At 43.6% G+C, this 17788-nt stretch overlaps 1 protein-coding gene and 5 non-coding genes across 6 annotated transcripts; all 6 read left to right on the top strand.

Annotated features, from left to right (window-relative positions):
- The first annotated feature begins 7965 nt into the window (after positions 1 to 7965).
- Positions 7966 to 14693, top strand: RPL17 (ribosomal protein L17). The gene is made up of 7 exons (XM_048851033.2): positions 7966 to 8052; positions 9313 to 9365; positions 9451 to 9491; positions 11310 to 11444; positions 12122 to 12220; positions 13202 to 13393; positions 14605 to 14693. Exons 2-7 carry the CDS (start codon positions 9326 to 9328, stop codon positions 14650 to 14652), a joined length of 555 nt encoding a protein of 184 aa, XP_048706990.1. The 5' UTR covers positions 7966 to 8052; positions 9313 to 9325; the 3' UTR covers positions 14653 to 14693.
- On the top strand, positions 9145 to 9211 carry LOC125637482 (small nucleolar RNA SNORD58). Its single transcript, XR_007356962.1, has one exon. It is a non-coding gene; the product is annotated as a small nucleolar RNA SNORD58 (small nucleolar RNA).
- LOC125637480 (small nucleolar RNA SNORD58) lies at positions 10481 to 10547 on the top strand. Its single transcript, XR_007356960.1, has one exon. It is a non-coding gene; the product is annotated as a small nucleolar RNA SNORD58 (small nucleolar RNA).
- Positions 11988 to 12054, top strand: LOC125637481 (small nucleolar RNA SNORD58). Its single transcript, XR_007356961.1, has one exon. It is a non-coding gene; the product is annotated as a small nucleolar RNA SNORD58 (small nucleolar RNA).
- Positions 12879 to 12944, top strand: LOC125637483 (small nucleolar RNA SNORD58). Its single transcript, XR_007356963.1, has one exon. It is a non-coding gene; the product is annotated as a small nucleolar RNA SNORD58 (small nucleolar RNA).
- On the top strand, positions 13529 to 13593 carry LOC125637485 (small nucleolar RNA SNORD58). Its single transcript, XR_007356965.2, has one exon. It is a non-coding gene; the product is annotated as a small nucleolar RNA SNORD58 (small nucleolar RNA).
- Positions 14694 to 17788: the final 3095 nt, after the last annotated feature.

The raw sequence follows: 17788 nt of genomic DNA, 5'->3' as shown, positions 1-17788 counted from the left end.
ACAATGACAAAGATATTTTGATGGCCAAGCTTCTGGCAAGGAGCATTAAGTGGGAGATCAAGTACTTGTGCAGTATGTCTCAGATAAAAAGCCCTTTCCAAAAACCAGTTGGGAGGATCCCTCCTGTGTAATGGACAAAGGTAGTCCAGCAGTGTATCCGGTTCAGGTAAAGAATGAAAAAGGGGTGGTGAACGGAGGAATGCATGGTGTGCAGGTGAAACCGTATAGAGGGGAGGACAGAAGTGAATAGACTGCTGTAAAAAGAGGGAAATGAGAATATTTGTTATCTTTTTCAGGTGTTCATCACCATGAGAGGCATAAAATGAATTACACTGGGGTCCGTGGAATTCGTGATGCAGCAGAGGAACAAGGCAGTGACAGTGCATGAGGTGGGAAATGCCACCCTAGTGTTATGATTCCCAGGTTATCATGAAGAAAGCCTACAGTGTTCTGGTACAGACTGGACCACAGCCAAGGTGGAGGATCCTGCAGCACAAGCAGCTCTAAGGAGCAGGGACTTGGACTAGGGGACCTAGGGGGACCTAGAGAGACCAGTGGGTTTTAAATGGGACAGTAGTGGCTAACCTAACCATCCATAGCACACAGTTAACACATGCGGAAAGTATTTTATTTCCAATAATTTATTTTAGCAGATCACTGACCTACCGTGCCAGGAAAGTGATTGAGCCTTTGACCTTTTCTCTGAATGTAAATAAGGACTGGCAGAGTACCACTACCACTCCTGAGCATACTGGAGTAACAATGCCTCCTCCTCCAGAAGTAAAGCAAAATGATGACCCATGCCCAGAAATGGAAGCAGGATCTGACAATGGATTAGTGATAAATCATGACTATCAAATGATGTATAATAATGTACAGTCCCAACTGATACTGTAGAATTGAATTTAATCAATTTGACATTACTACAGCAGCTCTGTCATGCAAAATATGTGCAAGTCTATATGCAAGTGATAGCAAAAGTGGTGCAAAATTGGAGGTGGAGGAGGGGTGGAATTGGAGGAAATTTGGTGGCCTAAGAAGGGAAAGAGTCAAGGGAAGAGAGATAAGAGATATAGAAACAGTACTAGGAATTAGGGCAGTGGTTGCCAAACTTTTCAGGGTCACGTCCCCCCTTACCGCTGTCCGCATTCCCCCCGCACCAAAACCGGGGCCAGGAGCAAGGCTGTGGCTCCCAAGGTGCGGGGGACAGGGGTAAGTGGGCTGAGGCTGGGGCCACAGCTGGGGGTGGGTCTGGGGCCGGGAATGGAGCCATGGCCAGGGGCAGAGGCTGGGGGCGGGGGCTTGGCCGGGAGCCAGGGCCGCAGCTGCGGGCGGGGCCAGAGCAGAGTTGGGAGCTAAGGGGGGCTGGGTGGCATTCCCTCCCCACCCCCTGTGGGGGCTGGCCCAGGCCCCAATGTACCCTCTGTATGTTCCTCCGGGCTCTCCTAGCTGGGTGCACCCCACAGTTTGGGGACCTCTGAGTTAAGGGGTTGGGAACATCAACATGGATATCACAGTATTGTGGGAGGAAAATCAGAAAATGAGAGTTCAGTTACAAAATCTGTTAACAAAGTTAAACAAACAACAAAATGAGGATATAGGGGAGGATTGAAAGGGTGTTTGGGATGCTAGGATAACAGAACTGCTGTTTAGGGAAGTGGAAACAGCAATCAGTGTAATGGGGAAAATCAAGAACCATCCTAATATATCAAAGGCAGTTACTGTTTCTGGTATGGCAGCTGCTTAATACAGGAACTGCAAGTGGGACTACAGGAAATTTCAAGGTAGGGAAGTGCCTGGGTTTATAACAAATAAGATGCTAGAACAACAGACAAAAATAAAAGGAGTAGATTGGAACAGAGTTAAGCACTACTCAAGGGTCTGTTATGCTGAGACTAGGTGCAAGCTTGATGAACAATAGATCCTTCCTATGGTACTAGCAGTACCAGTGGACACAGGACTAAGTGAGGCATTACGAGTGCGTAGTGTCCAGTCCATATGTATGCTGGAGCCTACCATGGCAGGTTACATCTTAAAGGAATATGTCCCTCATCCTCAGATACTGTTAATGGCAGGTGGGGGAGTCTGGAAAGCCCCAGATACCTCATGTTGTTCCTAGAGGTATGGTACCTGGTTGTGATGTATTGCAAAGTTCATTGCTGTGTGGATTCACCTTGAATAAAAAAACCTGAAATTGCACAGTATGGTTGAGGCAATGGGGCAAGGTCAAACCAAGGTTGCAAAGGCTGAAGAAGGCAAATATTGTGTAACCTATTAGGTCACACACTTCCAGTATAGAACACAAACATGTTTTGATGACTGGCCAATGTTCTGCTTAGTTCCAAGAAAGGTTACTCGAATAGGGGACAAGGTAATTTTTCCGGATCCCCAGTATGAGATCCATAATGTATCATCTGATGCCCTTCTGATGGCTGCTGCCCTAAATCGTGTGGTACAACTAAGCTGAGTCAAAAGAAAAGGAGTACTTGTGGCACTTAGAGACTAACCAATTTATTTGAGCATAAGCTTTTGTGAGCTACAGCTCACTTCAAGCTTATGCTCAAATAAATTGGTTAGTCTCTAAGGTGCCACAAGTACTCCTTTTCTTTCTGTGACTACAGACTAACACGGCTATTACTCTGTAAGCTGAGTCATTCCACTATTGCATTTAAATGTGCAGGCCTTAAGAAGCAGATGTCCAGAACATTTGTTGACCTTAAGACAGGCGAGTTGAAATATTCAAAATGACAGATACACTGGGGAAATGCCCCAGGGTGGAGATTAGCATACAATATTAGGAAACATCCATAGATACACATGATATCATGCAAAGGCATATTTAGGCCCGACAGAAGCCTGCTGTGGATCTTAAGAATCTGTTCTGAAAACATTTAACAGTGCAGGCATAAGTAGAACTGCGTATTTGTAAGAAATTGCAGAGTAATCATGTTTGTGAGAAAAAGAAAAGATAAAGTAACTAAAAAGCTAGAAAAGACTGGTTTGAACTAACAGTAAACCTGTACTGACAGAGGAGGAGAGTTAACCTGGAAATGAGAGACTAATATATATGTATAAAAAGATACAGTGTGTGTAACAAAGATTGGTTGAAACTGTATTGTCAGGTGCTGGAGGCGATTGTGATAAGATCATACTGATGAGCGTGCCAATTGTGCATAATTGATCACTATTTGCTGAGTGTTTTGCCTCAATAAAAATTTTTAGACCCATCTTCTGAGTAAGTGAATCTCAATCCAAAACTGTCGGTTTATTATGAATCCAAACTAAGTTGACTCTTTGTTCTCTAGCTGTTCTAAGGACAGGAAATGGCTGATACATGAACTGTCGTGCATCCACCCCAAAGTGCTTTGCACTCATATCTGCACCAAGGCTCAGAACTAGGCACCCACCAATAAAGAACTGTTTTCTAATATTTAAATTGCTCTAAAACTCACATGCATTAGGATATTGTCTTGGAAATGTTATGACACAACAGCGCCTTTAGTGGAGTTTGTAATGCAAATTTGGGATTATTTTGTCAAGGAGTTCCTGAGATACAGCACACCTCTCCATCCCTCTCCCACCCCCATTCCCCCAAAATGAGCTGCTTAAAAGAATCTGAAAATTGTATAACTTTTTGCGGGGGAAGGGATGAGATAGGAGAGAAAGGGCTCTGGGCCTCATAAAGTGTATAGGTTTCAGAGTAGATGTGACGAAGTGCGAATATTCTTAATGTTTTCTCTGAACTCTGTGTGCATGCCTCAGTTTCCCCATGTATTACTCAAGTATCTAGGTAGCGGGATAAGGGGGTGTGATTGTTGCAGAGACCCCCTAGAGGGGAGGTGTGACTGCTGCCTGGGGACAGCGAATGGCTGATACTCTGTATCCTGGCAACTGATGGCCGGGCCCCCTCCTCTGCAAGACTCAACCGAGAACAAAGAAACCAGGTGACCTGTTTGCATGGGAAAGAGACAGCCTGGAGGAAGGGCAGTGGAGATGTCTGAGGCTGGGCTGGTGGAAACTAGTCAGTCTCCTGGTTTGGGACTCAGGGGAGAGAGCCCAGGCCCTGGATCTGCCCCAAGATGTAGTTTACTGAATATTCCTGATTTCTGTGCTAAGATCTGTTCTAGGCTGTGTTCCTGACAGCTAATCATAGAATCATAGAATATCAGGGTTGGAAGGGACCCCAGAAGGTCATCTAGTCCAACCCCCTGCTCGAAGCAGGACCAATTCCCAGTTAAATCATTATAAACCGTTCTGTTTTACAACGTTGGCTGGGAGTCACTTCTGACTGTGAAGTTGGAGTGCATGGCTCCTTTGGGGACATGTAATGCTTTCCCAGGTGTCCCATCCAGGTGGACTCACTTCAGGGAGCTCACGTTGTGAACAGGGATGCTGAATGCTCCGAGGTCAGACCCAGGAAGCACTGAAGCCGAGGAGGCTTCTTGCCCTGGTGAAAGTGTGCCCCAAAGGGAGACACACTGCACTAGAGTCCTGTCTGAACTTCATTCTGAGATGTGACTCCGTGACACATGGATTGTCCCTTATTGCAGCTGACTGGTACCTATGGACAAGTTTATGAATATTTCAAAAATTATTGCATTATAAACTCTTTAAAACCTCTGCAGCCAGAGAGTTTGACTCTCTGTAAGCTGTGGCTGGTGGGCAGGACTGTGCCTGGCAGATGAAGCCTGGTATGGCAGTATGAGTCCAGATACAGGAAGGACTAGCTGCCATATTGCAAATGACACTAGAGAGACTGGTGCAAGAGTCCCTGCCAGGACGAATCAGTTCTCTGTTGAGAGAGGCTCACTGGGCAGTGTTGTGATAACTGGGCATGAGAGAGGTTGACGCATAGGCACCAACTTCTGCTCCCACCAGTGAGTGCTCGACCCCCCTCTGTCCCCGTCCCGACTCCCACCCCTGCCCCGCCCCCATTCCAACCCCTTCCCCAAAGTCCCCTCCCCAGCTCTGCCTCCCTCCCCTGCCCCTATTCCTACTCCCTCCCCAAATCCCCTCCCTGGCCCCGCCTCTTCCCTGCCTCCTCCCCTGAGTGCGCCACATTCCCGCTCCAAGCACAGCAAGGCGGGAAGCGCTGGGAGGTAGACTGAGGAGCGCGGATGTGGCGCGCTCAGTGGAGGAGGAGGTGGGGAGTGCGGGGGAGGGGGAACCTTGGCTGCTGGTGGGTCCAGAGCACCACTAATTTTTCCCCGTGGGTGCTCCTGTCCTGGAGCACCCTTGGAGTCGGCGCCTATGGGTTGACGTACAGGCTTCTTGGTGAGATTTGGTGGCAAGGACCCAGTATTCATGGTATGGGAAAACGAGGAGTCCATGATGCCTGACATGAGTTGCTACCACTAAAAATACCTTGGTAAACATAGAAAAATCTGTTCTTACCCCTACACATTCTTTGGACTTCACTGGAGCAGCCTTGAACTCCATCACCACAAGGGCATACTTGTCCACAGACAGATTCCGGACCATGAACAATATCATAGCTCATATCACAAGCTACCCTCAGGTAATGGTCAACACATGTTTGTCCCCACATGGCCTCATGCACTCCATTTGCAAGACTCCACCTTAGTTGCCTTCAAGCATGGCTACAGTCGATTTACTCCCCAAACCGTCATTCTATGAACCTTATGTTGGCAGATCCCACCAAGGTACTGTCCTGACAAATCCTCATCACTTATGCACTTATGAGTGAGTTTTGACTCTTTTCTCCCCTCTTTGCCGGACAAGACCATCATTATGGATGTGTCCCTACTAGGTTGGGGAGTCCATAGGGATAGAGCCCTACAAATCTGCAGATATCCGCTTTATATCCAGATGCGGATATCTGCAGACCATGTTTGAGGATCGCAGATCGGATGTTGATACAAATTTTGTATCAGCGCAGGGCTCTGCATATGGGCAACCATACTGCACAAGAAATGTGGATAACTTGAGAGGCCAGACTGCGCATCAATGTCCTCAAATTACAGGGAGTAAGGAACATGTGAAAGGCCTTTTTTCTGTTCATCTGCTCTCACCATGTCCTGATAATTTCAGACAACACTACAACAATGGTCTTCTACATCAGTACACAAAGGGGAGCAAGATCAGCCTCCCGGTGTGCAGAAGCAGTCCATCTCTGGAATTCGTGCATTCTAATCCTGTCCTCCACATTGCTTGCAACTATGCCAAGCTTAATGTCATCTGCAAATTTTATAAGCATACCTTTCATTAGCCAAGTCATTAATGAAAATATTGAAGAATGCTGTACCCAGGACAGACCCCTGCAGGACTCCACTAGATATGTCCTCCCACTATGACAGTAAATCTTTGATTAGTATTCTTTGAGAAGTTTCAACCACTTATGCACTCATTGTATAGTAATTTAATCTATATCATATTTCTCTCATTTCCTTTTGAGCATGTCATGTGAAATTGTGTCAAAAGCCTTATTAACATCCAAATAATATCATATCTACTGCTTCACCCCATCCAGTAGTCCAGTTATCCTGACTAAAAGAAAATTAGATGTACTGAAGAAAGAACAGAATCCATTTTCCAAGGAGTATACAATCTACGCATATGAATAGGTACAATCAGTGGCACCAAATTATCATGAGACGTATGAAAGTCAGTTCATGACAATAAGGTGACCATCTGTCCTGTTTTTAAATGGACAGTCCCGTTTTTTGGGACTTTTTCTTATATAGGCGCCTATTATCCCGCACCCGCTGTACTGTTTTTTCACAAAAAGAACGAGGAGTACTTGTGGCACCTTAGAGTTGCTATCTGGTAACCCTACATGACAAGGACAGTTTATGACCACATACCTAATTTCTGCAAGGGTGCCACAGAATTTTTCTTGCATCAGCCACTTAGGACTTTTGTAATTGGTGCATAATGTGTGGGGACTTTTTTATTAATTGCTGTTGTTAATAATTTATTATTAAATTATATTTTATCGTCTGGTTGTGCCCAGGACCCTCACTCCAGGATTCAAATAAGTAACAAAAAAGATCTGGGGGTTTGGTTCTGACCCACTTTCCGTGATTATGCCTGGTACCCTCCACATCCCCAGAACTGGCTGCATTTCAGGCTCTGTGGGATTTTTGACATGAAAGATGTTACATAAATGCATATTAATTATAAGTTTGAAATCACACAACTGACAGTTTTGTCATTTTCTTAGACGCTGGAGGTCTCAGTACTGGGAAAAACGCCAACACCTAATCATAGAATCATAGAATCATAGAATATAAGGGTTGGAAGGGACCCCAGAAGGTCATCTAGTCCAACCCCCTGCTCGAAGCAGGACCAATTCCCAGTTAAATCATCCCAGCCAGGGCTTTGTCAAGCCTGACCTTAAAAACCTCTAAGGAAGGAGATTCTACCACCTCCCTAGGTAACGCATTCCAGTGTTTCACCACCCTCTTAGTGAAAAAGTTTTTCCTAATATCCAATCTAAACCTCCCCCACTGCAGCTTGAGACCATTACTCCTCGTTCTGTCATCTGCTACCATTGAGAACAGTCTAGAGCCATCCTCTTTGGAACCCCCTTTCAGGTAGTTGAAAGCAGCTATCAAATCCCCCCTCATTCTTCTCTTCTGCAGGCTAAACAATCCCAGCTCCCTCAGCCTCTCCTCATAAGTCATGTGTTCCAGACCCCTAATCATTTTTGTTGCCCTTCGCTGGACTCTCTCCAATTTATCCACATCCTTCTTGAAGTGTGGGGCCCAAAACTGGACACAGTACTCCAGATGAGGCCTCACCAATGTCGAATAGAGGGGAACGATCACGTCCCTCGATCTGCTCGCTATGCCCCTACTTATACAACCTCTAGTTTTACTCTTTTGCAGCACACTTTGAATTACCCAAATACATGTTATTTGCAGACGCTCCCTTGGTGCCCTTCTCGTCTATCGCCCAGCTCAGCTGCAGCACAGCACTCCCTAACTGAAATCCCATCCCACCTCGTAGACTCTCGCGAGACTTCGAGGTTTCAGGAAATCTCCCAGCAGGCCTTGTTCTTTCTCTTCCCCGGTGCGGGCGGCCCCTGAGGTGAGTCTGTTCTGGCTGCTGCGCCCCGCTGCCCCGGACCCGGCTTCAATCCGCCGCCCTTCGGCGCCATCCTGCCCTGGGAGTCCCGGAGCCGGCACCGGGCGGCGAGGGGACGGGCTCAGCCGCCTGCTGGCACCGATATTTCCGTGCCCGGGGGCCGCCACAGGGAGGCCGGGGGAGGGGGAGCAAAATGGCGGACTCTGAGTGCCCCCGCATGCAGGCTCCGAAAGACCCGGATGTGCCAGCTCGGGTGAGGAGCTGGGGAGAGGGCGCGGGGCGACAGAGTCCGTATGTCGGGTCTCGGACGCCGGGGTGGGGGGACTGGGCTGGCTCAGTGCAGCGGGAGGGGGGACTGGGCTGGCTCACTGCAGCCGGAGGCGCGCTCGGTGCGTGGCTCGCTAATCGCTGCCCCTGCCTTTCCCGTTAGCGTCTGGGTAAGAGCCCTAGCTACCCCGGGGAAGTGAGGCTGTTACAGGCTGCAAGGAGCCCACTCGCTGGCTGGACTATTAGCATGCTCGTTCTTGTGCTCGCGCTCATTGCTGTAGGATCTGAACACCGGTGCCCAGTGCACTAGGGCTAAAACGTTACGGCAGTGGCTAGATTTCTATCTGAAACTGCCTGGGACTAAGATGTTTTAGGTAACACTTGTTTATAATTACAAGTTCTCTCTGTGGGTGCATGTATGTCTATGTGGTTTATATAACGAGTTTTCAGTATGGAAATCCACCTCAAAGAATGGTTCTGTGTTTAAAAAAAAAAAAATTCATGAGTCCCCCCTGTGTGTGTGAAAAGAAAAGGAGTACTTGTGGCACCTTAGAGACTAACCAATTTATTTGAGCATGAGCTTTCGTGAGCTACAGCTCACTTCATGTGTGTGATCTCCCAGAACTCCTGATAGATTAAGGATGTTTTACTGTCATGTTGCAACAGGCCACACACAATGTGAGCGGTTTGTGAAAGGAGTAGGTTTTAAGGTCATGTGTATAGTGTATTTACCCTCTTAAAAATGCATGCTGGCAGTGTTTCCATTCTAATTTATATCAAACGGTATACAAACTGTTCTGAAAAACAGTTTTCATGAGAAGGTTGTGGCTGCAGTGATGACTTTCTTAGGACACCTTTGGATTAATCATGAAAATAAAATGGATTTCTGAGCGGCTGCTTCTCTCTGCTATCTCAGCCAAAGTAAGAAATAACTGCATATTGGACACACGTGTGATAGAACTCTGAAATCTATCTCTTTGTTAATGTTTTCCACAGGTAAGCTCTGAAAATGGTCCGCTACTCACTTGATCCAGAGAACCCCACCAAATGTAAGTGCTTTTTCAAGTATTGGTTGCACTTTTCAGGAATCAATCAGGTTCTGTAATTTCAAAATGTTGTTTTTTGTTTCCATAGCATGCAAGTCAAGGGGTTCTAACCTTCGAGTCCACTTCAAGGTATGCGGAGTGTATGTTTGGAAATATTTTTTTTGAGAATGTAAGGAATAGAAAAAACGTTAATTTTAGAAGAAAATGCTTTCTCCCTTTGTATTTCATGAATTCATTAAAGTAACTACTTATGCAAGTACAGTAGGATAAAGTCGTGTCAGCACATGGGTAGTTCTACTGTGTAAGACTAGTTGATCACAGTGGTTCCTTTTGGCCTTGGAATTTATTAAATCTATTTGTAGTGGTAGTGTTCATAAATATAGAAACAAGACAGTCTGTGTCCTAAGGAGTTTGCTGTCTGATTATTATACAACACAGTGGGAAAAGTAGCTGCTTATAATGGGAACGTAGTAATTGATATATATCAGATCAGACCAGTGGTTCATCTAGTCCAGGGATCGGCAACCTTTGGCCCACAACCTGTCAGGGAAATATGCTGGCAGGTCGGGATGGTTTGTTTACCTGCAGTGTTCTCAGGTTTGGCCGATCGCTCCCGCTGGCTGCGATTCCCCGTTCCAGGCCAATGGGGACTGTTGGAAGCAGTGGCTAGCACATCCCTCGGCTCGGCCCGCACCGCTTCCCGCAGCCTCCATTGGCCTGGAATGGCGAACTGCAGCCAGTGGGAGCTGTGATCTGCCGAACCTGCAGATGCTTCAGGTAAACATCCGCTGGTAGGCCGGAATGGTTTTTCCCTGATGGGTCGCGTGCCAAGGGTTGCTGATCCCTGATCTAGTCTAATTCTTTTGTTTCAGGCAATGGAAAAGTGTTCAAACATGTTGGTTTAAATGTTTTGTTGTTTGTATGCTTAGGGATAGAGACATCTGAGAAGTTCTGTTAAATTTCATTAAATTATTTTTTACTGTTAGTAAAGACCATTATGCCAATCTTACCCATGTCATACTGACCATCAAGGGAAAATATTTGCATAATTGCAGTGTAATATCTGGCTACATATGAAAGAGTGCGTTCTTTATGGTTGGAGAAACAGTGTTGTGTGGCTGCAGTGATGACTTTCTTAGGACACCTTTGGATTAACCATGAAAAGAAAATGGAATTCTGAGCAGCTACTTCTCCAGAGGTTAAATTTCGTCTGTCATGCATCTTCCTACATTTGATAGCTATTAATTCATCTTCCTCCTTTCAGTTTTCTTATATGGCTTTGAAATTAATATGACCCCTTTTTGTTTCCTTGATTTTCTAATTGTTTTTTGGTTCAGTTCTGAGAATAGCCTTTACTGGCTATTTGGCTCTGAAGTAGTAGATGAAATAGCATTAAATTAGCCCAGTCCCCTCTATAATAGAAGAGTGTATTATGTGAATATTTTGTGTCTGAACCAGCTGAATATTTGTAAATTTTTATGCATTTTATTTTGGCAAACATTGTCCAAATATCAGTAGTCGTATAATTAATAGGAACTATAGTCAAGGGTTTGGTCACTGCTACTTGAAAGATCTGGTCCCCCACAGTGACCTCAAGGAGCAGCTAGGTTATACAAGAACCACAAAACTGTCAGTTGAAGTGGCAAGTGGATGGGGCTTATGGGTGCAGGAAGCACAACATTCATAAGTCAGTCCATGATTATGGAATTCAGTACCAGACAGATAATGTCTGCTAACCTCGTTGCATTCAAAACTAAATAAAAAATAATCTTACTCTGGGTTTATTAAGCTCTGCAGAGACAAATTATGCAACAAAACAAACTAGAACTAATCAGCTATTTTCCCTTCTCTGCTGAGTGCCTAGATGGAAGAATACTTAAATTGCCAGTAAAAAAAGAACTTAGAGAAACCTATCCATGAATGTACAATACTTTGTTTTGTTGCTAGAACACTCGTGAGACAGCTCAAGCTATCAAGGGCATGCATATCCGGAAAGCCACTAAATACTTAAAGGATGTGACCCTAAAAAAGCAGTGTGTTCCCTTCCGTCGTTACAATGGTGGAGTTGGCAGATGTGCTCAGGTAAGAGTTGAGATTGAAATTTGGAAAGACTCTTTGAATAATTGATTCTCATGATAGAAGAGGGCTAGGTTGCATTGTGTGTAGCCCACCACTGATGACAAGCAAAAAATAGTGTATTTAGATCATAAGCAAAAAAGTATGAGCTCAGTCCATTCTAATGAATGTAAACCTCTGTATAACTTCACATAGTTGGCAGCTTTTGCTTAGGAGGTCCAGGGCAGCAGTCATTAGCAGTACTGTAAGTCAGAACTGATGTGTTCAGACATGCATTGGGGAGGCTGACATTATAGCACTCATATCTTTTAAAAAAAACAACAAAAAACGTGCACACAAAGCCAACTTGGACATGTATATAAAATGAGAGGACAGATGTATTTTGGTTGATCCTGGACACTGGTAAAGGGGAATGGAAAGCTTGTGGGGGGCTAGTTGCATCTGGAAAGAAAGTACAGTCATTTTGGTGTGTTAGCTAGAAAAGCAAAAAAGGGATTTCATCCTATATTTTTGGGTTAGAATTGCTTGTAAAGTTATGTGCATTTGTGGTTGCTATGATGACTTTCTTAGGACACCTTTGGATTAACCATGAAAAGAAATGTGTATTCTGAGCAACCTTTGTAAAAGACAGGTGTTTGTTTTTGTTTTGAGTAAAATTACAACTAAACTCTTCAACGTTCCAGGCCAAGCAATGGGGCTGGACACAGGGGCGTTGGCCTAAAAAGAGTGCAGAGTTCCTACTGCACATGCTCAAAAATGCTGAGAGTAATGCTGAACTCAAGGTATGTTGAAAATGCAAATGGACATGGACAGTTTAACGCAGTGGTCCCCGAACTGTGGGGCCTAGCCCCGTATGGGGGCTTGGAGGAATGTCGGGGGAGCACAGTGGGGCCCAGACCAGCCCCCTTGGTGGGGGTTGGGAGTGCTGCTCAGCAGCAGCTTGGCCGCCAGACCCCGCTCCTGGCTGCAGCTCTGCTCCTGGCCGGGGGGGAGGGGGTGGTGGTGGACACATTCCATTATTTATAAAGGGGGATGTGAGAGGAAAAGTTTGGGTACCACGGGTTTAAAGCGGCTCAAAATCTTGGATCCAAATACTCCTACAATGGTTAAAAATCTGAAAGGTCAGAGGAGTCTGGAGAGCTTTGAGTTGTGTACTCAGGTCTGGATCTGTGGTTTTGGTTTGGTGCTGTATCTATTAACATATTTAATTTATGCAAATCTTTGGAGCACAGAACAAGGTGGGAAGTCTTATAAATTATACCTAGTTCATACACTAAATTTTCAACTTGACTACATAAAGAATGAGTACATGTGTCAAAAATGAGTCTAAGATCCACAGTTAGGTCTGTGGTTTTTTTTGTTTGGTTTTTGTTTGTTTTACACATGGAAAACTTGCATTTTGTTTATAGTGTTGTAACACTAAATTGTAGTGACCTGTGGTGGCAGTGATGACTATCTTAGGACACCTTTCGAATAACAATGAAACAAACTTCATTTCTGAGCCATCATAATATTGAATGTTTTTTGTAAAAGGCAGTCTGAAATTTTTAGTCTTCCTGAGCTATTAGTTGGCTCTTCCACTTTATAAATGCATAAAAATGCTATGTACTTCTGTGAGATTTGCCATGATAAACTAGCACATATTCCCATGCAATAACTCCAGTTTTCGTGTTCTGTCATTTTTGGTACAAACAAAAATGTTTTGTTACTAGAGGAAAATAAACCTAGAATAACCCTTACAAGTTTCTGTTGCATTTTTTCAGGGTCTTGATGTGGATTCTCTGGTAATTGAGCACATCCAGGTCAACAAGGCCCCCAAAATGCGCAGGCGTACCTACAGAGCTCATGGTCGTATCAACCCCTACATGAGCTCCCCCTGTCATATTGAGATGATCCTCACTGAGAAGGAGCAGATTGTTCCAAAGCCAGAAGAGGAAGTTGCTCAGAAGAAAAAGGTAAGAAGATAACTTATTGAGCAGTGGTATTATTGAGTGGTTTTGCTCTGAACTTGTGTATTACAGACTTGTTCATTTGTCAGTGTGTTTTAAACAAATCTGAATTTTTAAATTTGCATTTTTCAGATAAAATTGTTGCTACTATGACGATCTTAGGACACATTTAGAAATAACCATGAAAAAAATGCATTCTGAGTGACCTTAATAGTGTTACAATTTAAATATACCATTCAGAATATGAAAGGATTCTCTGTACATAACTTCACTGAAAGAGATGGTTTTCATTTGTATGCTTTCCAGTCCCTGATTTAAAAATAATACTTATAATTATTCCTGAAGAAAAATCCACATGATAATGTCAAGGTAAAATAGCCACACTAAGAGGACAGCTGGTGAAATAGTACATGTTTCTAAGGTTTCCAAACTCTTATGTGAAACTGAGAAGGACAGTGGCCTAATTGTAGGCCATGTTGTTGTAGCTGTGTTGGTCACAGGATATTAGACAAGGTGGGTGAGGTAATAATACCTTTTATTAGATTAACTTTTGTTGAGAGAGACAAGCTTTCAAGCAACTCAGCTCTTTTTCAGGTGTGAGAACGGTACTAAGAGCGTCACAGCTAAATAGAAGATTGAACAGTTTAGGACAGGGGTTCTCAAACTTCACTGTACTGCTACCCCCTTCTGACAACAAAAAATACTACACAACTCCAGGAGGCAGGACTGAAGCCTGAGCCCTGCCACCCCAGGTGGGGGTGGGGGGCAAAGCCTGAGAGCTTCAGCCCCAGGTGGGGGCCTGTAACCTGAGCCCTGCCACCCAGGGCTGAAGCCCTCGGCCCCCAGCAAGTCTAATGCCAACCCTGGCGACCCCATTAAAATGGGGTCGTGACCCACTGTTATGAGAACCGCTTAAGTAGTTAGCACATAGTCTAAGGGATGACGTGGCCTGATAAAATACCTCTGTAGTTATAGGACAAAGGGGGGGGGAAATAGTGGGTTACTGATTTTTTTGTAATAAGCCATAAATTCAGTGTCTTTATTAAGACCATGATTTTTAGTGTCGAGCAAAGTTATGGATTTAAGCTCCCATGCTTGTCTTTTGAAAGTGTTTTGCAGGTTTCCTTTGAGGATGGGGACGGATAGGTCACACACAGAGTGGTGGTATAATCTCTTTTGTAGATACAGATTTTCATTCTTTCCTTTTTATTTTTCAGATCTCTCAAAAGAAGCTGAAGAAGCAAAAACTTATGGCTCGGGAGTAAATCTGACAAAACAGATGTACATAAATAAAAAAGAAAACTGATATCGTGTGCTTCTTTTCTTGGGGAATTAACTTTTTTCAGGGTTTTGCTTTGTTGAGCATAACTTATTTGTAATATTTAATGGGTGGGGTTTTTTGCTCTATTTAAATATTTGCATGTTACTATCTGAGATTCTTCAAGGCTTTAAAAACTACTCCTTTCTAAACAGTTATTTATAAATTATCTCCCAGATTGGAGTTTGAAAATTGTAAAATAAGTTTACACTACCAGTTGATTTTACTGGAACTTTTGTGATGTGTCTTATAATGAAGGCCACAGTTGATAATCCAAACATACAAAGTGTTTTGACTGCTTTTTAATGAACTTACCTTTGAAAGTTGTGTAATGTCCAGAGCTATGCCTGGTCTTTCATTTCTATCTCCACTACATCACTTTGGAAGCAATATTAATTTAGCTTTCATAAATGAGAACAGTAGGTTGAATAACTTGTAGTTGTCTTAGTTGAGGCAGGAAATTTAGTTTTGCATATATTGAATTTATTGCTGAAAGATGGCTATACATTTCAGTAGATTTAACTCTTCTGTTTACCCACAAACCAGTGCAGCATGTGCCGTGTTGGTGCAGATTTCTCCATCCTGTCCCATCAGTTTTTCAATCATGTTCTGTGGGAAGACCACTTTTAGGAGGTGACAGATGCCAAGGATCAAATGGGCATCAGGGGAGCACATGGGTACATTATGATGGTTTTCTGTGTAGATAGCTGTCCCATCATGAGCATGGACTGAGTCCAACCATTTATTTCACCTAGGCTGCTAAACAGTTTCTCATTAGTTACATTGGTTACCAATGACCAGAGCTGGATTTGAGGTGATAATAGTTGAAAGGCTTCCAATCCCCTGATCAGTCTTGTCCCTGGTGTATTTGTATTCTTCTTGGAGTAGATTAATTTGCTTGTTAACCTGCAGAATTACTCTAAATAGCACCATTTGACATCTGAAGTCTTGCATTTTTATTGTAAAAACAATTACATGTTTGGGATTTGTTAGTAGTATGACATTGTTCATTTTTATATTGTCTACAATGCAAACATTCAGAAAAAGTTTTTCCTGAAATTAGGAATTATAATTCCTAGCCTGTTTTCTCGTAATCTCAGTAGTCTTCCTTTCTATTCTCCCCAAAACCTTGGGGAAATTTAAAGTATTTACATCTCTCATGTAGCAAAGTTTGAGGAATATATTTGATCCAAAAACACCGTACTCAAACTGATATTCTGAGTTGTACTGAAGTAAATGTGTGGACAAAAGTGAACTGATTGCTATTAATCTATTTCTTCTACAAAATATAAAAATTACAAGTCAGCCTTTAAGGTGAAATCCTAATTTTAAAGCAGAGATGGGCAACTTTAAGGTAGTAAAGGGCAACAAAATCCACTAAAAGCCTTTGGTGGACTATATAATCAATATTGATTAATTTTTAGTTTATTGCGTAACTCAAATGTTTGACGGTACAGTATGTTAGCATACAGCTAATTATTCACAGTGTAAAACCAAAGTTCTTAATTTAATTTAAGAAAACATTTAAACATCTTTCATTAATATTTTTCAATATGCAGAAGAGCAGGGGATTAATAAATGAAAATAGCAACGTAATGTTTTTTCTCGGCTTATTGTTACAGTATCTTACAGTGAAACTTGAGGGTGAGCCTCCAATGTATATATCAAATTACCTCTATCAATTTTAGTGCATCTAACTCGTTAAGATGGCAGAGTGTTTTCATCTGTCAGTCAATTCCTTTTCTTTGACTTCAAGTGATTCAGTGTAGAGAAGTTACTTTCACAAATGTAAGCGCTTCCAAACATAGAACAGTTTCGACAACCACTTTTTCAGATTTGGGAAACAGGACTCTGAAGCAGTTTCCAAAACTGAATATCACTTTCAGGGGCTGCACCTAAGAAAAAATCAGCCTGCAGTTTGCAGATACTGTTGCAATTCAGAAGGCTGGTCATTGACAACAGCTGCAAATGGATTATTAAAAAAGATCAGATGAGGCTGAAAACTTGTAAAATTTGTTGATATTAAGCATCATTTCAACATCAGTAGTGTACCTGCTAAACTGACTTGCATTTGTGCCATGCTGCATGCAAGTGCAGCACGTTGTAAAGTGGACAAAATCCAAATGCAACAGCTGAGTCTTGAAAAGTGCACCTTTGCTTCTGAAACTATCCAAGTGATCAATGAGGTCTGACAAGTCTGGTCCATGCCTTGCAATTGCAGATTCCAATAATTTAGAGGTTTGTCGATAAAAAATACCATATTGAAAAGAAAAATGGAATATTCCAGCTTTTCCAGGAACATCTCAGTATCAAAACTTGCAGTGTTTTTCAGAAAAGCAATTATCTCTTTGAAGTGCAAGAAATGTCTCAAAAAGCATTTATCACAGTTCAGCCATCACACTTTGCATCCACTTATTTGAGAAAAGCCACAAATCTGTGAAGATACAGTGATGTGTTGCCACTTCCAATCAAGTTTGTAACTCACAACCAGGTTCATGTTGAAACCTGACCTTTAGTTCACTCACAGCAGGTGCTCCATCTGTAACAACAGCCACCAACTTTTCAAAAATTTGCAACTGCCTCAACTACACCAAAAATATCTGGACCCTTTGTTATGTGTAATGAGGTTACCTTTTTTAAGTTCTTCATGCAGATGAAAATTACTATCAACCCAAGAAGTGCACAGCCCCTCCCTCTAACACAGGAGTGGGCAAACTATGGAGGGCTGGGTAGGAAAGGCTGTGCATCCCCAAACAGCCTGGCCCTCGATCTCTATCTGCCCTCGACTGCCCCCTTCAGAACCCACCACCGATCCAACCCCCCCAATCCTTGTCCCCTAACTGCCCCCCTGGGGCCCTACCCCTTATCCAACCCCGCTCCCTGACCCTTAACCACACTCTGCCCCCTGACAGGCCCCCTGACACTCCCATGCCTATCCAACACCCCTGTTCCCTGACTGCCCCCCCCACAAATCTCTACCCCATCCAACTGCCCCCCTGGGACACCCTGCCCCTTATCCAACCTCCCCATCCCCTTAACATGCTGCCCAGAGCAGCATGTCTGGCAGCTGCACCGCCCAAAGC

Source organism: Caretta caretta, chromosome 5, assembly GCF_965140235.1.
Source record: "Caretta caretta isolate rCarCar2 chromosome 5, rCarCar1.hap1, whole genome shotgun sequence".
Classification (NCBI taxonomy): Eukaryota; Metazoa; Chordata; order Testudines; family Cheloniidae; genus Caretta; species Caretta caretta.
This window is presented reverse-complemented; position numbering and strand designations above follow the sequence as displayed.

Excerpts from the sequence above, each read along its gene's own strand:
- RPL17 (XM_048851033.2), top strand. The coding sequence starts at position 9,326 with ATGGTCCGCTACTCACTTGATCCAGAGAACCCCACCAAAT. Across the intron at positions 12,221-13,201 it reads AGAGTAATGCTGAACTCAAG|GGTCTTGATGTGGATTCTCT; the intron begins GTATGTTGAAAA and ends GCATTTTTTCAG. Across the intron at positions 13,394-14,604 it reads AAGTTGCTCAGAAGAAAAAG|ATCTCTCAAAAGAAGCTGAA; the intron begins GTAAGAAGATAA and ends TTTATTTTTCAG.